The sequence below is a fragment of the Octopus sinensis genome, linkage group LG2 (genome assembly GCF_006345805.1).
Source record: "Octopus sinensis linkage group LG2, ASM634580v1, whole genome shotgun sequence".
Lineage (NCBI taxonomy): Eukaryota > Metazoa > Mollusca > Cephalopoda > Octopoda > Octopodidae > Octopus > Octopus sinensis.
In genome coordinates this window covers 204,988,570-205,015,968 of record NC_042998.1, presented here as the reverse complement: position 1 = coordinate 205,015,968, position 27,399 = coordinate 204,988,570, and the positions used below count along the sequence as shown (strand labels likewise).

General features: G+C 40.6%; 1 protein-coding gene across 1 annotated transcript; it reads left to right on the top strand.

Annotated features, from left to right (window-relative positions):
• The first annotated feature begins 279 nt into the window (after window positions 1-279).
• LOC115229454 (galactokinase) lies at window positions 280-25,909 on the top strand. The gene is made up of 7 exons (XM_029799805.2): window positions 280-560; window positions 8,002-8,179; window positions 9,118-9,373; window positions 11,886-12,067; window positions 15,561-15,711; window positions 21,734-21,896; window positions 25,190-25,909. Exons 1-7 carry the CDS (start codon window positions 393-395, stop codon window positions 25,259-25,261), a joined length of 1,170 nt encoding a protein of 389 aa, XP_029655665.1. The 5' UTR covers window positions 280-392; the 3' UTR covers window positions 25,262-25,909.
• The last annotated feature ends 1,490 nt before the right edge of the window (window positions 25,910-27,399 follow it).

Here is a 27,399-nt window from a genome sequence, read left to right as displayed (position 1 = left end):
GGTGTTGACGGTGATGATGATGACAGCATTGGTGTCAACAACTGGTGGTTGTGGCGGCGGCGGTGGTGGTTGTGGCGGCGGCGGTGGTGGTTGTGGCGGCGGCGGTGGTTGTGGCGGTGGTGGTGGTGGCGGCGGCGGTGGTTGTGGCGGTGGTGGTGGTGGTGGCGGCGGCGGTGGTGGCGATGTGACTTCATTCGCACCTTGTCAGCGTAATATGTTGAACTCCCCTGTATTCCGATTGGTCCAATGCAGAGCTGTCTTCTGATTGGTTGCCTCTAAACGCGCCTTTAATCACCGCCTCGCCTTCTTCTTTGTTGACGTTTTGTCGATTTCCCATCGGATCCCGGATCGAGACCTCCACCCTGACGGAACAATCTGCCTCCAGATCCACAATGGCTGATGCTACACACCTCAAGGACGTAGAAGATTTAGTGAAAGAAGCCAAAACAGCATTCCGAGATCGGTTCCAGAGCGATCCAGACGTGGCAGCTTGTGCTCCGGGTCGCGTTAACCTGATCGGGGAACACACAGATTACAACAATGGATTTGTGTTTCCAATGGTAGGAGTCTTTCCATTTGTGTCAGCCATCCTCTTGTTTCTTGTTTTGTCTTGAGTAATTCTGATGGAAGTTTAAACACCGTGTCTTACCTTTTCTCCTTCTTTATATCGTGTCCCTCCGTTAAACAAACAAACAAAAAACAGAAATGTGGTGGGGGGCGATATTAAGTGATATAATCCTAGAAAGAATTCTCATGTCAGGATGGTCATGGCTGGCATCACCGATCATAGGACTACTCGATTAAAGATGACCCAGGGCTAAACAAGAACACCCTTAGCTAGTGGTCACTTGATCTGCTAGAAACAACAGGTGAATCTCTTCAAACCATGCCCTACCGTCTTTAAAACGGATACATAGGATAATAATAATAATGATAATATAGTCCCTAGTATAGTTTGCTTGAAAAATGAAAGACTGGATGATCATAGTTGGAATGCCTTAAATCCTGGGTCTACAGCAGCAGCAGGGCATGTGCCCCTTTGATTACTACTTCATTCTAGTAGACCCCCCCCCCCATCGCCATTCGATGTTTAAAATCTAGTTTTATAGAAACTTCTTTCAAAATTCCTATTTGGTTTTTTACTCATTCACTTGCAGAAGTTGAACTATTTAAAACTTTCAAGAAAGAAACCGTGCTGTCTCTTGCGATATATACCAAACATCTAAAGCAAACTTTTTTTAGGGGCCATTAAAATACTATTATGGATCCCTGATTTACTATTTTGTTGCGGGGACCCCAAAATATCTTATTTGAATCCAGGTTGAGAACCAATGGTCTAAATAGAAACATAGACCACTTTACATGTGGTTAGGGTTTATTGCTAATTTACTCTAGGCTCAAGGCCCAAAATTTTGGGGGAGGGGGCCAGTCGATTAGATCGACTCCGGTGCGTAACTGGTACATATTTAATCGACCCCGAAAGGATGAAAGGCAAAGTCGACCTCGGCGGAATTTGAACTCAGAACGTAGCGACAGACGAAATACCTATTTCTTTACTACCCACAAGGGGCTAAACACAGAGGGGACAAACAAGGACAGACAAATGCATTAAGTCAATTATATCGACTCCGGTGCGTAACTGGTACATATTTAATCGACCCCGAAAGGATGAAAGGCAAAGTCGACCTGGGCGGAATTTCGCCCGGCCTGCTGACGTCTCTGGCTTACTTTCCATTTGTATTTCTGTCTCAGGTCATAATCTGGTGTCAAACTTCACTAATTCAAATCTTGCACGGTTTTTACATCCATCTCTTCCCTCACCTTTATTTTATTAGAATAATAAATCTCGGAGTATCTGATACAATTAATTTGGTAGTAAAAATGAATATTGGTGGACGGGGAGGATTGAACATTTGAAATATTCAATAAGGAAAATAAAATAAAATATTTACGTTTATTTATGACGTTAAAATAGGAATTAAACATTTTTTTTTTAGGTATGTCATTAATTAATCCGTTTTAAAAGACATTCACAGGTAAATGAAAAACAGGTGTTCAATAAAGATGATTGGAAATTTAAAGGTAAAAAAATGTCAATTTAATTAATTTTATTGAATTGTCTTTAGGGGTACTGGTAACGGAACCCCTAGTAGTACTTCTTACTTGAAATAGCAACCAAATCTTTCAAATTACATCTTTAAAAAATGTTTGGGATGATCACGGTTGGAGTGGCTTTGTCCGGGTTTTTGTTTGATTTGATTATCTGCCTTCTGTGATAATATTTATAGCCCTGTTCTGTTGTTATTGTCGCTTATCGTTAGGAAAATCCCCACCTATCCAATCTGTGACCATCCCGTCTTATATATTTATCAAGGTATCCGGGACTTTGTTGTTTAATGTGTCCTTCCTTTTTTAAGATGATACAATGTGATTTGAGTGTCAGTTGGCTGTTACCTTTAGCATGATGAAAAGCGAATTTCGCTGTCTTGCCATGAATTAATCTCGATCGATCGATGGCGTTCTAGCCGTGACAATCACCGTTTGATTATATTTATCATTGCATTGCCGCTTCCTTAAGACAAAATAAGGATTAGATTTGACTGCTATTCATAACAGGTCGAGCATCCAAATAAAGGCTTCCTCGATGTGATCGATCAGGTCCATAATAAAATTCATTCCAGCCGTGACCATCTCGTCTATTTGCTATGTGTGGGAAGCCCAGGTCCTTTTTAATGATATAAAGGAGCAATTTAAGGTAAATTTGGCTTCTATTTCTAGCAGGTTGTCACTGAATGAGGCGACAGCCGGAAACAATGCAACGAAACAGGAAATATTTATTGTTGAGGTCCACGTCAGCCTGGATCGACTAAACCTAGGATGAAAAGCGTTCCGACCGTAGCCATCTCGTCATTGTTCTTTTAGCTATCATCTCTTTAGAACTACATTATCCATTCATTGTGTATGAGGGCGAATTGGCTGCTATGTCTGCAGAGCCCTTCACGTTGGTGATTTCACTTTATTCTCTCTAATTGTTCGGCGGTAAAATCCGTAATTAAAATGAAACATAATTTAATTTCGGAGATGTACTTGCATAGCAAGTGACCTGATCTGAGATCGTGTACTGGAACGAAAACAATTGCAGCGTGGAAGGTGTTTATAAGCCATTTAAGAAACACACAAAAACCGTTCGATTCACTTCAACATTTAGATTTAATTTGTCAAAATATTTTCGTCGCTTTCCGACCGCGACCTCTTCACTGACAAAGCATCGTGCTGCGTCATAATTTAATTTATTTCACTGAAATTTCTCACCGAAAACTCAAATGTCTGTAGAGAGAATGGTAATTCGTAATTTCAAGGGTTTAACTTCCAGTTGTCGAGATTCTCTAATGTCACATGGAATTGGTGTCAATTATTGAGACGATTCCCTTTTGAATATATCGCAAAGTTCAGTCGTCCTTGTCAAGGGTTTATTGATTATCCTAATCAATGTCCTTATCTTCAAGTGCTTTTCTTTCAGTCGTCAATAACACTTGTTGACGTTGCTTATGTAATAATCCTTCACTCACATAACGAGAATGGCAACACGGCATAACTACAGTTTAGCGCCTCACAAACTTAGTTTACTCGTAATCTTGTGGGTGATGTATATTTTTCCGGAGTTTAAATTACGATCGTTAGTAGCAATAATGAGTTTTCCCTTTTCTAATGAGTGTACATTCGAGTGTATTTGTTTATCTCGCTCGTGGCTGCAAAGAGAAGTAAAGAAATATAAAAATTTTACGAAAATTGCAGAGTAAAAGTTAAAGCAGAACAATTTTCATTTTCACTCTCATGAGGCCATCTCCGAAAGAGTCCCGTCTTGCTTTTTAAGTTATGAGGAAAGAAAGTCAAGATGGGGCATCAAACTAATTATGCCCCAAGGCTCTATTGCTCTCGTGCTGGGACGAGGTTCCAATATATATATATATATATATGTATGTGTATGTGTTTGTTCCCCTCAACATCGCTTGACAACCGATGCTGGTGTGTTTACGTCCCCGTAACTTAGCGGTTCGGCAAAAGAACTGATAGAATAAGTACTAGGCTTACAAAGAATACGTCCTGGGGTCGATTTGCTCGACTAAAGGCAGTGCTCCAGCATGGCCACAGTCAAATGACTGAAACAAGTAAAAGAGTACAAATTCACCCAATTCTAAAACTGAAGAAAACCTTAAATCGAAGAATGGATTCCAAATACCTATGGTAAATAATCATATACGAAATAAAAGTCAATTAATACATTAAAATTAAAATTTAAAATTTCATGCTATATTACATAAATACTTTTTTCAGCAGTATATACGCATACTAGACCATCTATAATATATATACACAAAAATACACAGATGCATATTTAGGCATACATATATAAAACATAAATATATAATACACAAATACACACATATATATATAAATATAAATATCTATCTATATATATATATATATATATATATATATATCTATATATATATATATATATATATATATATATATATATATATACATAATATACGTAAAAGCACCATCCGTTTGTGTTCGTTGCCAGCCTCTGCTGGCCCCCGTGCCGGTGACACGTAAAAGCACCGTCCGTTCGTGGCCATTTGCCAGCTCTGTCTCGCACCTGTGCAGGTGGCACGTAAAAAACACCCACTACACTCACAGAGTGGTTGGCGTTAGGAAGGGCATCCAGCCGTAGAAACACTGCCAAATCTGACTGGGCCTGATGAAGCCTTCCGGCTTCACAGACCCCAGTTAAACCGTCCAACCCATGCTAGCATGGAAAACGGACGCTAAATGATGATGATGATGATGATGATGAATATATATCTGTAAATGTAATATGCGACAATTATTCGGTAGCCAAGATAAAACTCTGAGTTTCGGATGCTGAGGTGGAAATCCACACCACCTCGGCATCCGAAACTCAGTTTTATCTTGGCTACCGAATAAGTGTCTCATATTACATTTACAGATAAATTCCTCTATTTACATAATATCAAGGTCTCTATCTTTCTTTTGTTATCTAACCGTTTTTATCAATATATATATATATACATATATATATATATATATATATATACATATACATTTATATATATATATATATATATATATATATATATATATAGATATATATATATATATATATATATATATGTAAATATAGTTAATCCAAACATAAAAACACAAAGAGAAAACACAACAACGCGAGGACGTGGAACAAGTATAATGTTATTGGACGCTCAGGAAAGGAAAGAAAGAAGGAGGATTTAATGTTTCGAGCGGAGCTCTTTGTCAGAAATGTAGGAAAAGGAAAGATCCAAAGAAGGGAAGACAGAGGGAAAAAAATCGCCAACAGTACACACGCTGTCACATTTTGAATGTGTGTATGTATATATACATACACACACACATATACATATAATTTTGTAAACAAACCCGAAAGCTTGATAAGTTACAGAGAAAAGTGCCTACGAAAGTCTTTTATACAATATATAATATATAATATAATATATATATATATATATGATGATATATATATACATATATATATATATATATATATATATATATATATATATATATATATATATATTTATTGATTTTATTTTTTAACAATGAAAGTCTATGGAGAGATTTTATCACAGACAATTACACAGCATCATGTCTTTCAACAGTGTATATACATTTAGTATAATACACAGATAGCAATTTTAATTCAATGCTGTTTCCATTGCATTTAGTAAGTTTTTTACAGGCAACAAGTTTCCACATCTTTTGGGATTGCTTAGATCTATATTCTGTCATTAATGAATTTAGGCTGAAAATCTTTAATTAGAGGATCCTCCTTTGTTGGTTAATCCTGCTGTGCATAGTTTCAATTCCATGTTGACGTCTCTGGCACCTTCCAGAAAGGCATCAATGTCTCACAAACTTCTTTTTCTTCTCTATTTGTGGGATTCTTTGTGTACTAAACCCAAGTTTTCTTTTCTAGTCAGTAATCTTGAACAATAGCGTCCTATTTTCAGTGATACAAAAATACTTCCCACTGAGTACTGTGTTCTGGCATTGTCTCTATTTCAAAGATTTGCTGACCCTTAAAATACTTTAATTTACTTTAAAGTACACACAGGAGTTTAGCGAGTCGGGTTCAAATCCTCACTTTAAAAATTCTCTTTCCTATAAGGTTTCTTTTATGCATTCTTTTACTTGTTTCACTCATCTGACTGTGGCCATGCTGGAGCACCGCCTTTAGTCGAGCAAATTGACCCCAGGACTTATTCTTTGGAAGCCTAGTACTTATTCTATCGGTCTTTCTCGCCGAACCGCTATGTGACAGGGACGTAAACACACCAGCATCAGTTGCCAAGTGATGTTGGGGGTACAAACACAGACACACACACACTCACACACATATATACATGCGATGGGATTCTTTCAGTTTCCGTCTACCAAATCCATTCACAAGGCTTTGGTCAGCCCGAGGCTATAGTAGAAGACACTTGCCCTAGGTGCCACGCAGTGGGACTGAACCCGGAACCATGTGCTTGGTAAGCAAGCTACATGCCACACAGCCACTCCTACGCCTACATTTTCTTTTTAAGGTATTTTTCTTTTACTTGTTTCCATCACTCGACTGCAGCCATGCTGGAGCACCACTTTAAAGAATCTTTAGTCAAGCAAATCAACCCCAGTCCTTATTTTTTTTAAAGCCTGGTACTTATTCTAACGGACCCTTGCTAAACTGCCAAGTGATGGGGATTTAAACCCAAAAGCACCGGTTGCTGAGCAGTGGTGTGCGAGTCAAACACAGACACAAAGACGCACACAGGTATACGACGGGCTTCTTTCAGTTTCCATCTACCAAATCATTCACAAGGCTTTGTCAGCCCAAGTCTATAGTAGACTTGCCCAAGGTGTCATGCAGTGGGACTGAACCCGGAACCATGTGGTTGGGAATCAGGGTTCTTACCCCACAGCCATGCCTCATCATCATCATCACCACCATCATCATCGTTTAACATCCGCTTTCCATGCTGGCATGTGTTGGATGGTTTGACCGAGGACTGGCGAACCAGAAGGCTGCACCAGGCTCCAATCTAATTTGGCCATGTTACTACAGCTGGACGCCCTTCCTAATGCTAACCACTCCGGGAGTGTAGTGGGTGCTTTCTATGTGCCACCACCATAGGTGCCAGTCAGGCGGCACTGGCATTGGCCACGCTCGAATGGTGCTTTTTTTGTCCCACCAGCACAGGTGCCAGTCAGGCGGGACTGGCATTGACCACACTCGAATGGTGCTTTTTATGTGCCACTAGCACAGGTGCCAGTCAGACGGCACTGGCATTGACCACACTCGAATGGTGCTTTTTATGTGCCACTAGCACAGGTGCCAGTCAGATGGCACTGGTATGACTATGATTTCACTCAGTTCAACAGGTCTTCACAAGCACAGCATATCAGTCAATGATTAAAGGGTGATTTTAAAGAGGCCAATTATTTGACTCTGGCATTGGCCACAACTATGATCCCACTTGGCTTGATGGGTCTCCTCAAGCACAGCATATCTCCAAAGGTCTCGGTCAATTGTCATTGCCCCTGTGAGGCCCAACGTTCAAAGGGCGTACTTAACCTCATCTCATGTCTTCCTGTGACTACCTCTTCCACAGATTTCCTCCACCGTTGGAGATTGGCACTTCTTCACCCAATTGTCCTCATCCATACGCATCACATGATCATACCAACTCAGTCATCTCTCTTGCGCACCACATCTGATGTTTTTTATGTCCATCTTTTCTCACAGGACACTCGCACTGTCACACGTGCACACTGACATTGCACATCCAGCAGAGCATACTCGCTTCATTTATATTTATTTTCTTAAATATTTTCATTATTTATATTGTTTTATTTTAAAAATATTTTCCTGCCTTTATTTATAAATTGTTGCTGTTGTAGGCGTTGCCGTTGGTGACGGTGGTAGTTGGGAAGAAGACGGAGAGGTCTGTTTGTCGAGTGTTCACATTGTCACCGGAAGTCAATGAATGCAATTATGTGGAGTTTGCCATTGAGGACCTTCAACCAGGGACCCCAAAATGGGCCAATTATGTGAAGGGTGTTGTCCACTACTACAAAGGTAGCACCAGTTTTTGTTTCATCACTTTTGTGTGGTCTGAGTTGAAATTGTTGCTATTTAGCCCTAGGAATACCCTGATCAGACTGATTTATGATCATCCCTTCTGTTTATTTTCAGTTGTAGTATATCTTGGAGTACATTAATTATCCAGTGTGCCTTGCTTTATTTTAGAGGACAAGATGTGATATGGATGATATTTGGCTGTCATTTCTAGCATCTTGAGTGACCATGTAGGGGTTCAAGTTACTACTTAGTGCTTGCATGTACATGTGTATGTGTGTGTTTGTATGCGTATGTGTGTGTTTGTATGTGTATGTGTGTGGTATACTCTGTAAGATGGTTAGCATTAGGAAGGGCATCCAGCCATAGAAACCATACTAAAACAGACCATGGAGCCTGGTATGGCTCCCACCTTTGCCAGCTCCTGTCCAACCCATGCCAGCATGGAAAACAGACATTAAATATATTTTTGAATTTTCTCAGTTTAAAGTCACAAGAAGAACCACGAAGTACTCAATACATGAAGTAGAGTAGAAATATTTGTTTGTCGAAGATGTTGGGCCCAACACGACTGGGTTTTATTGTCTTTAGTGTTATTTGTCTTTTAGTTTTATGAAGGATGGGACAACCTCTGTGTAGAGGTTGGTGATGGGTAGGGTACCCGGCTGTGTTCAGCTGGAAAGGATCGCATTGGGGAGGTGGTGGGAGGAGAGAACAGTAACTCTGAATAATAGTTGACATTCCTTTATGATCACCTGACCAATTTATGCCAGGGTGGACGGTGGATGTAAAATGGTGGTGGTGATATCTATAATTATATATTGTCAGTGCATCTACTATAATATTAAGTTGTTTAGTGGTGGTCTTGGATGGATTGGTATGAAAACAGTTGAGATGTTCTGCAAATAATAATTAATCCTTGATGTAATTTTTTACAGGAAAACCGTGTCCCTTTGATGCTGTGATTGTGTCTTCAGTTCCATTTGGTGGAGGTTTGTCCAGTTCAGCCGCCCTTGAAGTGTCTGTCTATATGTTGCTCGACTTATTAACTGACAACAAAAGCAACAACAAAGATGAGAAAGCTCTCAGCTGTCAGAGTGCTGAACATAATTTTGCTAATCTTCCCTGTGGGATTATGGATCAGCTAATCTCTTTCAAGGGACAGAGTGGTTATGCTTTATTAATTGATTGCAGGTGAGGAAGTCTTTGACAAACTTTGCTCATGGTTTTCTTATGATTATCTCAGCAATTCCAATAATGGTGTCAAGTGTAGACGGTTCCTTTATATCTGGGGAGGTGTATGGTTGAATAGTTGGGACATTGCCCTCACGATTGCTAGGTCGTGAGTTTTATTCCTGGACTGGGCAGTACATAATGACCCTGAGCTAAATTTCATGTTGCTTCTGTCCACTCAGCTATAAATGGTAACCCTGTGTGCGCGGGTGTGTGACTGCTGAGTGTGGAGAATGAATGGGAGGAGGAGAGCCTGCCAAATGTTGACCCAGTAGAGGGAGCAGCTATCCGAATAGACAGCACCCTGGTAGATAAAGCAATTAAGGGTATGAAGCCAGGAAAAGCCCCTGGCCCATCAGGAATCACCACTGAGATGCTTAAAACATCTGGTGGTTTGGGCTATGGCCTAGTCACCCGGATTGTAAACCAGGCAGTACATGATGGAACTAATTTGAAATAATTATAAGTAGCTTTATTTGCCTCAGGTTTCAATGTTCCAAAAAAGACACTCAAACACACACAGACACACACACACACAGTCTGATAAGGATGGAGGTTAAGCAAGCTGACCCTTCAAATTCAATGCTGATGCTAATCTTGTAAAATAATAATAAATATGTCCACACGTATTACTCTACAAAGAAGGATTTTATTATAACTCAATATAGAAACAAACCTTAATGCGTGCGCGCGTGTGTGTGTATTATTATTATTATTATTTAAAACCAGTCTGATCTGGTCCCTGGTCCCTGTACCAATTAAAGTTTCGTCGGCTCAAGGGATCAGCTTGGTTCCTGTGACAAACCTCAAAGCTTTAAGTTGCATGGGACCACATCAGAAGACAGGTTTTTGAAAAATAATTATAAATATAATTATAGGCGCAGGAGTGGCTGTGTGGTAAGTAGCTCGCTAACCAACCACATGGTTCCAGGTTCAGTCCCACTGCGTGGCATCTTGGGCAAGTGTCTTCTGCTATAGCCCCGGGCCGACCAATGCCTTGTGAGTGGATTTGGTAGACGGAAACTGAAAGAAGCCTGTCGTATATATGTATATATATATATATATGTGTGTGTGTGTGTTTGTGTGTCTGTGTTTGTCCCCCTAGCATTGCTTGACACCCGATGCTGGTGTGTTTACATCCCCGTCACTTAGCGGTTCGGCAAAAAGAGACCGATAGAATAAGTACTGGGCTTACAAAAGAATAAGTCCCGGGGTCGAGTTGCTCGACTAAAGGCGGTGCTCCAGCATGGCCGCAGTCAAATGACTGAAACAAGTAAAAGAGTATAACTCCTAGACAATGTGTTGAGCACACACACCCCTTTTCTTATTCTGTCATTTAAGCATGTCAGGTTCAAGTCCTGAGGATGCTATAGAAATTTAGTCATTTTTGTATTTTAGGGGTCACAGAAGAATGTGAATAGGTGAAAGGGTTATTTGGTCCGCAGATGTTTAATTAGGGTTTAATTCTTTTATCATTTATTTATTTCAATCAGACTGTGGCCATACTGGAGCACCACCACGAAGAATTTTAATAGATAAGCCCAGTATTTATTCTGTTGGTCTCTTTTGCCAAACTGCTAAGTTGCAGGGATGTAAACACACCAACACCAGTTGTCAAGGGGTTTCAGGGGCAAACACAGACATAAAGACACACACACATACAATAAGCTTCTTTCAGTTTCCATCTACCAAATCTACTCACAAGGCTTTCAGCTGCCTGAGGCTATAGAAGACATTTGCCCAAGGTCCCACAAAGTGGAGTTGAACCTGGAACCATGTAGTTGGGAAGAAAATTGTTGATGTTATTTGAACACTAGAAAATTTACCTTTTGTGTTTTGAGAAGGTAAAAGTTGAGGATTTTGTTGTTGTAAATATTTTATGGAGAATTCAGTTGCAAGGGTTTTGCATTCATCATCACCATCATCATCATCGTTTAACGTCCACTTTCCATGCTAGCATGGGTTGGACGATTTGACTGAGGTCTGGCGAACCAGACTCCAATCTGATCTGACAGAGTTTCTACAGCTGGATGCCCTTCCTAACGCCAACCACTCCGAGAGTGTAGTGGGTGCTTTTACGTGCCACCGGCACGAGGGTCAGTCAGGCGGCACTGGCAACGGTCATGCTCAAATGGTGCTTTTTATGTGCCACCTGCATAGGAGCCAGTCCAGCGGCACTGGCAACGACCTCGCTCGAATGTTTTTCACGTGCCACCAGCACAAGTGCCAGTAAGGCGATGCAGTAACTATCACGCTCAAATGGTGTGTTTAACGTGCCATCGGCAAGAAAGCCATTTTGTTGCTCTGACAGCGATCTCACTCGTATGGTACTCTTAGCGCTCATATTCGTAATATTTTGGAGTTAAGCATAGATGCATGCCTTTACCTAGAAACAATAAAATATTTATTTGTGTGTACGAAGTTATCCCAAAAGCATTGAAATTTCTTGTAAATTTTCTTATCTTCCCTAAAGATCGATGGAATCCGAATTGGTTGCCATGAAAGATCCTGAAACTGTTGTTTTGATTACCAATTCCAATGTAAAACATGAACTGACAGGAACGGAATATTCTTCACGACGGGATCAGTGTAAACTTGCAGCAAAGCTTATGTCCAAAGACTCTCTCAGAGATGCCAAAATGGAAGATCTTGAAGGTAAATCAGTGTTGTGTACCTCAAGCAGAAATTAACTCAAATATTTTCTGCTCAACGTAATTCCATTTAATTATTTCATTAAATTAACAAATTCACATAGAAATCATGATCATTTAATTTATTATTTTGTTAAATCAACATAAGACTATGTTCTTGTTACCTCCCCTGCCACTTAACTCTTGTTTGTCTCTCAACCAACTCCTACATACCACTCACCTCCGTCTCTCTCTCTCACCTCCGTCTCTCTTTCAATTCTTCTCTCCACACATAAGCTCTGTTTTTCTCACCTGTTTACAGTTCTATTATAATTCAGCTCTCACCCCTTCCTTCCTCACTTATTCATATCTCTTTCACCTTGTTCCCAAACTCTATATTTCCCATTGACTACCCATAATTCAGCTCTCACCCTTTCCTTTCTCACCTATTCATATTTCTTTCACCTTGCACATTCCCCATTCTTTGTCCATATTCTCTCTCTGGTACTCACTTTATTGAACTTTGAGAGTACACTCTGACACCTCATCACCACCATCTTCTTTCCACCTACACCACCCACCCTTATATAAAACAGGGTGGCCATATATATCCTCTCAACCAGTCGTTCTCAACCAAGCTCCATACATGATTTTATTAAAATTTATCTACAATAAATCAGTTATTCTTCTACAATTCTTTTATAAAAATAATAATAATAATAATAATAATAATAATGAAATTATTGTATACAGTGCTCAGGTGCACCACAACTTGTCAAAAAGTGCGTATAAAGCATATGCAGTAATGTACAAATATCTGGAAAGTGAACAGTGTATGAGTCAGATACATGCTTGCGTGTGTATGGAGGGGAGAAAATCAGGTGTGTTGTTGGCGAATCTCAGGAAGCATGGAAGTTTTGAAGGATGCAGTGCTCCGACAACTAACAACTGATGCCGGCAGTTTGTTCCATGCTTCAGCAACTCTCAGCGTGAAAAAATGTTTCCTGAAGTCATGGGAGCTGTGCTGTTTTCTGACTTTGTAAACATGTCCACGGGTGTTAGACGGGTGGAGTTTGAAAAGGTGCTCAGAGTTATTGTTTGTAAGATGGTTGATAATTTTATGGGTGTCTGCCAAGTCAGCTGCCAGACGTCGGAGTTTCAATGTGTCCATGCCCAGGGAAGTAAGGCGTTCAGAATATGGCAAATGCCTGATGGAGGGTATTCTTTTGGTTGCACGTCGCTGAACGGCTTCCAGACGATTAATATCCTGGGCAAGATAGGGGTTCCAGACCGGTGATGCAAATTCCAGGTGAGGTCTTACCATAGCTATATAAAGCCACAGATAAATAGCCAGCGAGCGGCTCACAAAAGATTTGGTGAGTGATGCCAAGACACCCTCAGCCTTCTTGACAATTTTAGCGATGTGTTTTGTCCAACGCTAATCGCTGTTGACAATAACACCCAGGTCACGTTCACAAGAAGACTTTTTGAGATTAGTGTTGTGGAGGGAGTAGGTGGACGCTGGGTTTCTCCTCCCAAAATGCATGGTGGTACATTTGTCCACAGCCAGCTTGAGTTGCCAGTCCATGATCCACTGCTGCATTGTGTCCAGGTCTGCTTGCAATAGAGATCTATCGTGTACAGGATCTGACCTCTTTATTTCGAGGTACAGCTTGATGTCATCTGCATATTTCAGCACTGTGGTGTTCTTTAAGTTGGCATCTGTGTCATTAACATATGCAACAAATAAAAGGGGGCCAAGAACAGATCCCTGTGGTACACCAGATGTCATCTCATAGGGTGAAGAGTGCTGTCCTAGAACTGTGACAACCTCTTTTCGGCCGATATGTTTCAGCCTTGAGGCTGTGGCCATGCTGGGGCATTGCTAATACACAAAATATTTTAATTTCTTTATACAATTGCAAATAATGTCTAATTGTAAAAAGACAGTAAGATTTTTTTTTATCTCCTTCAAATGGTTCTGAAGGTTCTCATCATCATCATCGTTTAACATCTGCTTTCCATGCTGGCATGGGTTGGATGGTTTGACTGAGGAGTGGCAAGCCAGAAGGCTGCACCAGACTCCAATCTGATCTGGCAAGGTTTCTACAGCTGGATGCCCTTCCTAATGCCAACCGCTCTAAGAGTGTAGTGGGTGCTTTTACATGCCACTGGCACGGGTGCCAGTCAATCGGTTCTGGTGACAGAGTGAAATAGGAATCAAACAAGTCTATAGACAAAAAATGGTTGAGTATCTCTAAAGCCAGACATTTGTGTCTGTCCCTTCTTCTTCTACTTGAGCCCCTCAACACTTGGCATGAAACCCACCTCCCTCCCTGCTACAACCCCGATCAGCTGAGGGGTCTTTCTGCTTGTCTTGTGAGTTACTTGATGACCTGACTAATGCAGGTGTCATGGTAACAGCACCCAGTACACTCTGTGGAATGGATGGGATTAAGAACACCCAGTCGCAGAAATTGTGCCAAAATAAACTCTGGAGCTTGACTTTGTCCTCTGACCCTTTGCATCCTGTCAAACCGTCCAATCCATGCCAGCATGAAAGACAGACGTTTAATGATGATGATGATAGTTGTGATACCTGTGCCAGTGGCACATAAAAAGCCCCATCCGAAAGCCCCATCCGATGCCAGCATCGCCTTGACTGGCACGTAAAAAGCACCAACCGATCGTGGCCGTTGCCAGCCTCCCCTGGCACGTAAAAAGCACCCACTACACTCACGGAGTGGTTGACTTTAGGAAGGACATCCAGCTGTAGAAACACTGCCAGATCAGACTGGAGCCTGGTGCAGCCTCTTGGCTTCCCAGACCCCAGTCGAACCGTCCAACCCATGCTAGCATGGAAAACAGACGTTAAACGATGATGATGATGATGATCATCATCATCATCATCGTTATCGTACATTTAAGGGTCAGGTGGAATTTTGTTGAGACAGATTTTCTACAGCTGGATGCCCTTCCTGTCACCAATCCTCGTCTGTTTCCAGACAAGGTAATACTTTCCCATGGCTGGACATGTTTTCAAAGAAGATGAAAAATAAAGGGTGGCTATGTTCATATAAAGCCACCCCGTAATATGAAGACTGAGGAACACAAATGGACATACACTACACACACTGAAACACATACAGTCACATGCACACACACACACAAACACACATATATGTATGTATCATGACGATGGGCTTCCACACAGTTTCTGCCTGCCAAATTCACTCATATGGCTTTGTCTGACCCAAGACTATACTAGAAGACACCAGCCCAAAGTGCTACACAGTGGGATTGAACTTGAAACCATGGGGTTTGGAAGCAGATGTGACTAACTCTATACAATTCTTAGACCAATAATATCAGAATTCTTCTTCTTCTTCTTCTCCTCCTCCTCCTCTGCCGCCACCACCACTACCACCACCAACACCACCACCACCACCACCATCATCATCATGAAGCTGTATTTGATTCAGAAGTAAAAAATGTGTTTTTTTCTTTTTTTTCCCCAGCTTGTAAAGATGAACTGGACCAAGAAACGGTAAAACGGATACGCCATGTAATAACAGAAATTAGCAGAACTGAAGAAGCAGGCAAAGCTCTTTCTTCTGGAGACATGACCAAATTTGGTAAACTCATGGTGGACAGTCACATCTCTCTCAGGTCAGTTGACTTTTTTTTTTTCATTTCCTTTCTTTCACTATTTTCGTCTGAACGACAGAGAAAATATTTTGAAATTCACAAAAAGCAGTTAGGCCTCAGTTCTGTAATATCCTACGGTGTGAAAACATGGCTTAGTGGCCGGGGTATTTGGTTCAGGATTGTGTGGATGTGAGTTCGATTCCTGGCAGCATGTGCCCTTAAGCAAGACACTTTATTTCATGTTGCTCCACTCCACTCAGCTGGCAAAAATGAGTTGTACCAGTAATTCCATGGGGGCTGGCCTGATCATATCCTGTGTCATGCTGAATTTTCCTGAGAGTTACATTAAGAGTATATGTGTCTGTGGAGCACTCAGCCACTTGCACTTTCACAAGCAGGCTGCCCTGTGCTGATTGCATCAACTGGAATGATGTGTGGGTCAGCATTGTCCACCACGGGTTCTAAGTGACATGCGCACATAACCTTCTGCAAGAGTAAAGTAGATGATGTTGAGGGAGAGAGGAAACTATGGAGACATTAATAATAATAATAATAATAATAATGAGATTATTGTATACAGTGCTCAGGTGCACCACAACTTGTCAAAAAGTGCATATAAAGCATATGCAGTAATGTACAAATGTCTGGGAAGCGAACAGTGTATGAGTTAGATACATGCTTGTGTGTGTATGGAGGGGAGGAAATCAGGTGTAGTGTTGGCGAATCTCAGGAAGCATGGAAGTTTTGAAGGATGCAGTGCTCCGACAACTAACAACTGATGCTGGCAGTTTGTTCCATGCTTCAGCAACTCTTAGCATAAAAAAATGTTTCCTAAAGTCATGGAAGGAGCTGTGCTGTTTTCTGACTTTGTAAACATGTCCACAGGTGTTAGATGGGTGGACATGTTGGAGAAAGTTGTGAAAATTACAGAAAAGGGTTTTTGCGAAACTGATTTGGGACTGGATTAATTGAGACAACATAGAATTCGGTTTTGTCCTACGAAGTGTCACCCTGTTCCTTGTGAGACAACTTGAAAAGGAGTTCATGTCTATGAGTAAACTGCTGTCTCTGGTGTTGGGTGTAGCAGGGGAAGAGCTTTTGACGAGGTCTCCTGTGCTTTGATTTCAAGGTCGCAAAGGAAACTAGTAGATAAATGGCTTATGAGGGTTTTACGAGCTACGAATCAAAATATAGTGAACAAGGGTGAGAATCAGTACCAGTCATACGCTGGGGTAACAGTGGATACAATCTACTGCTCTCGTACTCTCATTTCCGTTTTTGTGTCTGTAAGGCTTTCATTATAATTCCAAGAGTTTCCTCCCCTTTTTTAACTAATTAATCATTTTTAATTAAAATTCCTTGTTCGTTTGTCGTGTTTAATAGGAGTCGCGTATAGTTTCCAAGGGAGAGCACTCTTTGCAACTAATTGTATTCGTAATTACCTCCCTTGTAATGTCTCTTGTCCTGTCTCTAAAATGTTTTCAGAAAACAAAACTGGATGAATTAAAGAAACAAAACCAGTTTTGTATCGGATCGCCAACGAATCTTTATTTTTGGTTCAGTGTTTATTTTGTTGAGGATATTTTTATTTTGGCGGGTCCCGGGGAACAAGAACGTCTCAATTCTAATTTTTCGTTCCACCCAATGGAACCTCTTGAAAGATGTTTCTTATTGCAAACAGGTCTTTTGTTGCTGTGGCTGTTGTTGTTGTTGTTGCCGTTGTTGTTGTTTGTTCGTTTATTTGTTTGTTTAACCACAGGTCAGTCCTGACTGAGAAGACCTATGGTCAGAAGTATTCTAGCCGTGACCATCACTTCCTTTTCTTTCTGGCTCAATTGTTCACTCTTCAAAGAGAGATGTAGCTGCCGTTTCTTGCATGTTCTTCGACCACAAAGAGACACCCTTATTAGCTCAAAAACGATTACTATTTCTGTTTAACCCGAGGCCTAACTGATTGGACAGGTCGATGGTATTGTTCCAGCCATGACAGTCCCTATTGAAGCTCATTTCTCAATGTTTCCTTTCTTTTTTTAAGCAGGTAGATGTGGTTAGAGCAAGATTTGGTGGACTCATACACTGCTCACTTCCCAGACATTTCTACATTACTGCAGATGCTTTATATGCACTTTTGACGAATTGTGGTGCACCTGAGCACTGATACAATAATTTCATTATTATTATCATCATTATTATTATTATTATTATTTTAATATCGTGTGACCCTGTTGCTGCTGTGGTTTGAAGTAAAAATAATTAAGATTCAGGAACTTCATTATGAATTTACTTAATTTCTGGAAAGGAAAAAGTTGATAATACAATGTTCATGCTTCCCCAGGGTCATTAAGGTCGTTAACCCTTTCCTTACTGTATTTCTGTTGAGATGTTCTGTGTTTCTTTCAATTAATTTTAAATATAACAAAGAATTTAGTAAAATAATTTAGTTATTATCATTAAGCTATCGTTAGGAACATAAATTGTGACTAAGGTTTGGTGGAAGATTTTAATTCAAATCTTATGAAAACAAGAGATTTGTACTCAGAGCCAAAGGCAGTTTCAGCTGGGTTGGTATCAAAAAGGTTAAGAATTGTTTCTCTATTATATATTTTAACCCTTTTGCTACCACATTTCTGCTGAGATGCTCTGTGTTTCTTTCAATTAATTTCAAATATAACAAAGAATTTAATAAAATAACTTCGTTATCATTCAGCTGGTGTTAGGAACATAAATTGTGACTAGGATTTGGTGGAAGATTTTAATTCAAATCTTATGAAAACAAGACATTTGTACTCAGAGCCAGAGCTGGTTTCAGCCGGGTTGTTAACGAAAGGGTTAAAGAGAAGATTGATTTAACTGACAACAGAAATACAATCATACGTTGAAGTCGGTTTAAACTGTGTCTGTTCAGACTTTGAACACAGAAATAGTGGAACACAAACCTAGCAAACCCACCTGTGCTGGGATATCTCATGTTTATATTTGATAGCATCACCATCATTATCATCATTTTCTTTCTTGCATAAGTAGGATGGAGTTTATTAAGACAGATTTTCTGTGCCTGGATGCCCTTCCTGTTGCCAACCCTTGTAGACTATTAGTGAATGACACTGCTTGTATAACGGTGAGACTCGTTTACAACAATCCCATAATTTGAAGACAGAAACAATCACACATGTTGGGTTTCTTTCAGATTCCATCTACCAAATTCCCTCACAAGGTTTTGGTCAGCCTGGGGTCATTGTAGGAGGCACTTGTCTAAAATGCCATGCAGTGGAACTGAACTCAAGACCCCAGGGTTGGAAAGTAAGCTTCTTCACCATACAGCCGTGTCTGCACCTTATGTGTTGGATATATTGAACAAAAAAGATGCCTTAGTGAGGAAGGTTTGGGTGCCAAATTCCCCCACGGCACTTTTGGGTGTCATCATAAAAATTGCCATACTTCTTGTGGCCATCTCATCGTTGCTGGGAAGCAGACATTGACAACAGTTCTTATCATATTCGATTCCTGTTTAACAATTGATAATGTCTGACTATCACATGATCAAGTCACATGACCATGTCTCCTGTTGGTCATTGGGCTTCGGCCACCACACTCCTCACTCACCCATGGTCAGTTATTGCTAGAATATACAGCATTATAATAATAATAATAATAATAATAATAATAATAAAATTATTGTATACAGTGCTCAGGTGCCCCACAACTTGTCAGAAAGTGCGTATAAAGTGTATGCAGTAATGTACAAATGTCTGGGAAGTGAACAGTGTATGAGTCAGATACATGCTTGCATGTGTATGGAGGGGAGAAAATCAGGTGTAGTGTTGGCGAATCTCAGGAAGCATGGAAGTTTTGAAGGATGCAGTGCTCTGACAACTAACATCTGATGCCAGCAGTTTGTTCCATGCTTCAGCAACTCTCAGCATGAAAAAATGTTTCCTGAAGTCATGGGAGCTGTGCTGTTTTCTGACTTTGTAAATATGTCCACGGGTGTTAGACGGGTGGAGTTTGGAGAGGTGCTCAGAGTTATTGTTTGTAAGATGGTTAATAATTTTATGGATGTCTGCCAAGTCAGCTGCCAGACGTTGGAGTTTTAATGTATCCATGCCCAGGGAAGTAAAGCGTTCAGCATAGGGCGTTCATTGTCTTGAACTGTTAACATTTATTGTTTAGAATTTTTCATGCTTGAAATACTTGGCTGTTTTGGCACTAAAACAACATTGATTCTACGTCTGACAAGTAAGTCTTTCCTTTTGACTACCATTATTAGATAGAAACAGTGCTGATGATCATGGTACCATTATTTGAAATACTTAGCAGCATTTCATCTGTCTTCATGTTCTGAGTCCAAATTCTGCTGGACTTGCATAATTTGTGTTTTGTTTTTTGGGGTTTTTTTGGTGCCCCTGAAATCCTGTTCATTTCATCGGAGGTGACACCTGTTGGTGCAGCTTCACCAGGAAGGAGAGTTTTGTGCTTGCATTTCTAGGTGTCAGGGTTGATCCCAAAGCTCTTCAGTGAGGCTTTGCATGTGCCCTTGAAGTAATTTTTCAGTCCACATTGTGTCAGGCATTCGGACAAAATGGCTTGCCCACCTGATTTGTGCTCTGCTCAGCAATGTGTAAATGCTTGGCAGATCAGCTCCAGAGAGGATCTCTATGACTAGGACCTTAGTCCTGCCACATCACTTTCATCATCTTTCTCAGGCAGTTCATGGGGAAGAGGTTTAGCTTTTTGCTGTGACATTTGTAAACTGTCCAAGTCTTATAGGTGCAGCATAGCGAATATACAATTGCTCGAGACGCCTTCAACGTGGTGGCCTAATGCCTCTCCTCTCCCACACTGATTCACACACACACACACATTTCGAAACCAGGATATACAAGACAGTGTATATAATGTATCCATACATGAATTTATGAGGCATAAACCAAAGATGCACTCATGTGCACTCATGTGCACTCATGTGCACTCATGTATGCATGCAGCTGCACCTTATCCCCTTCACCTCACCCTTTCCTCTCTCTTAAACTTTAGGATTCCAGTACAAACAAAAGCACAAACCTTCTGTGTGGTTGCTTCATCTGCTAGAAATAGTAATGCGACCTTCCTCAGATGACACTTGGTCATGGCTAGAAGACCATTAAAAATGTGGTCACTGCAGGTTGACCTGGGGTTAAATAACCCCCCCCCCCGCCGTCTCCCTTCTTATACTAACCTTCATTCTCATAGGTTCTTTTAATTAACACTAATTACGATGCTAGCAATTATTGTTTCTAGGCATTTAATGACCTTTTCCTAATTAGGTCAATTAGTTTTGCTGTTGTATCAGAGTATGGGGGAGGTGTCGGGGGTGGGGGAAGGGGTGGGGGTGGAGAAAGTAAATTTAGTTTCAGTTTTAAGTCAGAACTTGTGCCGTATTAGAAGTGATAATGGCTGCCTGTAGCAGCAGCAGCAGTAGATGTTATTGTTATGGTAGCAGTAGTATGGCTGTAGTGCTTTACCCTTATTATCCCACCCAGATCAAACACTAAACTTAGCAACACAATCTGTAATTCTTCCTCCTCTGTCTCCTCCTCCTCTTCCTCCTCTTCCTCCTCTTCCTCCTCCTCCATCCCTAAAATAATATAAAAAGTTCGTTATGTCATTTAATGACTCACATTTCCTGTTTTAATATTTTCATTAAGTCAAGTTGTTTTAATTGATTTACTGTCTTCTTCTTCTTCTTCTTCTTCTCCTTCTTCTTCATCTTCTTCTTCTTCTTCTCCTCCTTCTTCTCCTTCTTCTTCATCTTCTTCTTCTTCTTCTTCTTCTTCTTCTTCTTCTTCTTCTTCCTTTTCTCCTCCTCCTCCTCCTCATCATCATCATCATCATCATAATCACCATCATCATCATTTCCCCTCTTCCCCTGCTTCTTTTTCTTCCTTTTCTTCTTCTTTGTTCCTTTTTTTTACTTATTTTTTTTTATTCATTTATTTTTATTTATTTTTATTTATTTATTTTTTTATTTATTTATTTTTATTATTATTATTTCTTCCGTTTCCAGAGACGATTATGAAGTTTCCTGTCCTGAGTTGGACCAACTTGTTGATGCTGCCTTACAAATGGATGGTGTCTACGGTTCACGGATGACCGGTGGCGGCTTCGGTGGCTGCACAGTGACGTTGGTAACCAAGAGTGCAGTTGCATCTGTCATGCAACACATCAGGGTCAGCATCAATTTCCTCCCTGCTCATTACTTTCTCTCTTTTCTTTTCTGCCTCGTTAAGAGGAGGAGGGTGTCTATGCTCCTGTCTCGAGTCTACGACATTTACCCGCCCCACCCCATGGACAATAAACCCCTAAAGACAAATGACCCCTGAGGACAACAGATGATGATTTAAAACTTCTTGATATGTTGAAAAGAGAGGGTAATTGTTCTAGGGGGTAGTTGTCGTTGGGGGGGGGGAATTGTACTGATACGATCTATGTACACACACACACACACACACACACACACACACACACATGAAGGTGGCCTGGCTTAGTGGTTTGGTTATTTGGATCAGGATAAATAAGGTTCTGAGCTGGATTTCTGGTGGTGCATTGTGTTCTTGAGCAAGACTCTTTATTTCATGTAGTTGTAACCCTCGTGCCGGTGGCACGTAAAAAGCACCATCCGAACGTGGCTGATGCCAGCACTGCCTTGACTGGCTTCCGTGCCAGTGACATGTAAAAAGCATCATCCGATTGTGGTCGATGCCAGCTCCTCTGGCCCCTGTGTCGGTGGCACGTAAAAAGCACCCACTACACTCACGGAGTGGTTGGCGTTAGGAAGGGCATCCAGCTGTAGAAACATTGCCAGATCAGACTGGAGCCTGGTGCAGCCTTCTGGCTTCCCAGACCCCGGTCGAACCGTCCAACCCATGCCAGCAGGGAAAGCGGACGTTAAACGATGATGATGATGATGATGATGCTTCATTCCACTCAGCTGGTAAAAATAAGTTGTACCTGTAATTCACAATGGGCCAACCTTGTCCCATTCTGTGTCTTGCTGAATCTCCCTGAGAACTACATTAAGGATTCATATGTCTGTGGGATACTCAACCACTTACTCTGTTCCTCACATCAACTGGAACACTCATTGTTCTCACTGACAGAGTGTCATTATATATATACGAGGTGGTATCAAAACGTTCCCAGACTAGTTCCGTAGCATGCCAACAGATGGCAGCACATGGCTGCGTGCTCAGTGACAGCTAGCAGTGACCTTCATAAGTCAGTGTGCCAAGTGACATTGTTGTGTTTATTTCACAAGTTGTGTTGTTCTTGTGATCACGGGTGTGCTTTAGCCTGATTTCTTTCATGGTCAGGAAGTTGGAACAAAGAACCAACATGAAGTTTTTGCGTTAAACTTGGGAAGTCTGCTACAGAGACATTGAACGTGCTTTGGCAAGCTTATGGCGATAAAGCAATGATTTTGAGTGGCACGGGCAATTCAAAAGCAGACAACAGTGTGTGTGTGTGTATACTGTTTCTTTACTGTTGCTATATAAAGGGGACAGTGTTTATACATCTGTGTTTATACAGTGTTTATACATATCTATTATATATGGTTATGTCCTCATTAAAATGTATGACAGTTGATGAAATGGTTTCCCTTACAAAACTTACTACACTCTCTATGCCATTAGTTTTCTTCTCTCTACAACTATCATTATCATTATCATTATCATTATTATTATCCATTAGTTTTATTTTTATCACATGCTTTCACTTCACTACTGAGTGCAGCTCTGTGTGCCTTGGGTATGTGCTGTGGTTTGTTGTGGTGCTCTTATTTTCACTGTATTGAAAGTGTTCTGCGTAGGATGTGTGCAGTGCCTAGTAGTGCTATTTTCTGTATGTTATATATACCTGTTAGTCCTGGTGTTTTTGTTATGTATTATTGTTATTGTTGTTGTTGTTGCTGCTGCTGTTGCTGTTGTTGTTGTTGAGTGAGAGAGCAACACATGCCATCAAAATGACATCAGGGTACAAATATATGAAGTCCAACATACCCATCATGGCTACTCTTTTGATAAGGTATATGCATCACAACCATACGTGTGTGTGACATGGTGATCTCTTATCCAGATAAACAACACATGACCTTGCAGGTGGCGCCCAGTTGCAATTTTCTTCAGGTCAAGTAGCCCATCATGCTCAAAAGTTCTCTGAATAAGAGATGTTTAAGAATATTTCCAGGGATGAATTATCCAAACCCCAAAGAATCCCTCTCAAGACATGGCTATGATGCTCCCCCACTACTTCTGCTCGTGATCAGAGATGCACATATCGTCAGCCACTAAGGGACATGCTCAACTGGTTAAGGTCAAACAACTGACAAGCAAATCTGTGGTATTGAGCAGAATATTTGCTGTAGCCCATCTTTTATACCAAGACAAAACAATGTACATGATGACAATTCCAATCAGTTAAGATCAGAAGCCATGAGAGCCACTGCCTGGTACTGCGTCAGGGCATTTATGATTATTATTTGTGAGAATGCATAGCCTAGTGTTTAGGGTGTTGCACTCATGATCAGGAGATTGTGGGTTCAATTCCTAGACCAGGTAGTGCATTGTGTACTTGAGGGAAACACTTCATTTCATGCTGCTCTACAATCACTTTGACACCTGACGCATAGTGCACCATGCACCTGTTAACCCTTTCGTTAACAACCCAGCTGAAACCGTCTCTGGCTCTGTAATACAAATGTCTTGTTTTCATAAGTTTTGAATTAAAATCTTCCACCAAACCTTAATCACAATTTGTGTTCCGAAAACTAGCTTAATAATAATAATCAAGTTATTTTAGTAAATTCTTTCTATTACTCTTTTACTCTTTTTACTCTTTTACTTGTTTCAGTCATTTGACTGCGGCCATGCTGGAGCACCGCCTTTAGTCGAGCAACTCGACCCCGGGACTTATTCTTTGTAAGCCCAGTACTTAGTCTATCGGTCTCTTTTTGCTGAACTGCTAAGTAACGGGGACGTAAACACACCAGCATCGGTTGTCAAGCAATGCTAAGGGGACAAACACAGACACACAAACACACACATGCATACATATATACATACATATATACGACAGGCTTCTTTCAGTTTCCGTCTACCAAATCCACTCACAAGGCATTGGTCGGCCCGGGGCTATAGCAGAAGACACTTGCTTGAGGTGCCACGCAGTGGGACTGAACCCGGAACCATGTGGTTGGTAAACAAGCTACTTACCACACAGCCACTCCTTCGCCTATTATTTAAAATTAATTGAAAGAAACAGAGAGCATGTCAACAGAAATACAGTAACAAAAGGGTTAAAGCAATGTTGATTTGATGGAGGGAGTGAGCTATGTGATGTACTGTACATGCACCTTTAACGAGTTGTATGTGCACCTGAGTACTATACACAATAATTTCATTATTTTATAATTTTCTTCCTATTTAAAATATTTTGTAATGTTTTTTATCTTTTTATTTTTCAGAAAAAATACCCGGGTCAGCCTACTTTTTATGTATGTCCCCCGTCTGAGGGTGCCCGTCAGTTGAAGCTATGACACATTTAAACTACAAACACATTAAACACTCTGTCTTTTCTTTTTTTTTTGAAAACTGTTATTTTTTTTAATGTTTTTTTTTTTTGTAATCATTTTGAAGGTTTGTTAATCTGAAAATAAAATGGAATTAAATGGGTTTGTATAACTGAAACAGGTCAAATCTAATTTATATATTTTATAGTAATTAAGGAATTGTGAGTTTAATGATTGGAATTGACTTCTAGAGAGCAGCCATAATCAGGGAATTAACCTACAATGGTTAGGATTTATTAATGCAAATAAGGGGCAGATAGCAGGGTTTGTGTGAACTTGTCTATGGGACAAGTATTTTTTGATAGGGTTTAAACCTGGGCTGGATTTCTCCTTCAAAATGTTGATAAGTTCTATAAAATCTCATGTCTTTAAACATTGAAGTACTCAATACCTACCTGAAGTGACATGTGTGGAAGCTGGTCTTTGTGGAGGAATTTTAATTTTAATGGTGATGCTGTTGAATCTCTACCATGGCTACAATTCCATGAACGGATAATGGTTAATCTGAGGTGTCTCGCACACGCACACACACACACACACACACACACATGGATAGATACACATGCAGACACTTATAAGAATGGATATGGACACACACACACACACTTATAAAAGTTAAATCCAATTGCAGATGATGCTGATGATGATGGTGTTTGAGGATGTCCCAATAAAATATTTTTTCTATATTCCTGACTTCAAGATTTCTTTTTGTGTTGATTGAATTTTTATTCCTGGAGGATCATTTCCATGGGTTTTTCATTTGAGCACAATTATTTCTGCTGTCTTGAATAACCTTAAAATGGCCGACCTATGCTTAGGTGTGGCCCACAAGGACCTGCTGCTATATCTGGGCCTGTGCTGTTGCTTCTACAATACTCAGACATCAAGAGACAAAAGACCCAGCCTATGACCCAAGCACCTGCTGTGGCCACTCTCCATCTATTTTACTGCAACTACAATGGCCTTTGATCCTCAGAGATGTTTCACACCTCCTCCTCCTCTTCCTCCTCCACCTCATGCTCTCTTGACTCACTCGTCTCTCCACCAATCATTGACCATATACCATCTCCCCTCCCCTACCCACATACCAATCCTACACTATGAACAGTCCTTTTTTCCCCCCCAGGCTGACCCTCAAGAACTCCCTCCCTGCAATCACCAATATGTAAGTATTTTAAAGAAAAACATTAACTACACGAGTTTTAGGGGCAGGGTGTCTCTGAAAGCCATCGACATGACTCTGCCCACTCCCTGCCTGACAGACCCAAATAAGAAACTTTGGGCATTTAATTACTGATTTGTTCATTAATTAGGATGGTGGCTGTGTTTTGCTGAGGTGGCCAAAACATGTCAGGAGTTATCTTTTACACGTGATTGAAAAAATACTGGATGAAGGAGGAGGTTAGTTGATTTAATCAACCCCAGTACATGACTGGTACTTCATTGTATTGATTCCAGAAGAATGAAAGACAGTTGACTCAGAATGCAAAAAGCTGGAACTAAGCACCAAAAGACATTTTGCCTGATGCTCTAAAGAGTCTTTGAAACCATTTTTAGACTAATATTGTTTTAATCCTAGCCACATAATTAATTCTAATTAATTTGTTAATGTCCTTTTCATTAAATAAGCCAACATTACCTTGTTCTTACAGCTGAATCACTACCTGAACTAGGGAAGAAGTTTCAGGTGTGGAAGAAAGGTCTAGAATCGAGGGGAGTCAATCTAGCAAAAACCAAAGACTTAGGAAGCAGGAAGGCAGACAAATCACAAATCCCTTCAGGTAGATGGCCCTTCTCAATCTGTAGAAAAGGCATAGGTAGAAACTCCATAAGGTGCACCCAGGGTAAGTTATGTACCTGGTATAAGCGGTGCAGTGATATCAGAGGAGAGTTAACTGGGAAGATAGTTTTTGTGTGTGGCAGGTGCACAAGGGCAATAAACACTGAAGATGTACAGAGAACAGATTCCATCACATGCCAGGGGGAGAAACTAGAAGTAGTTGATAGCTTCTGTTACCTAGGTGACCAGGTCAGTAGTTGGGGTGGATGCTCTGAGAGTGTAGCTGCTAGAAAAAGATTAGCCTGGGCAAAGTTCAGAGAGCTCC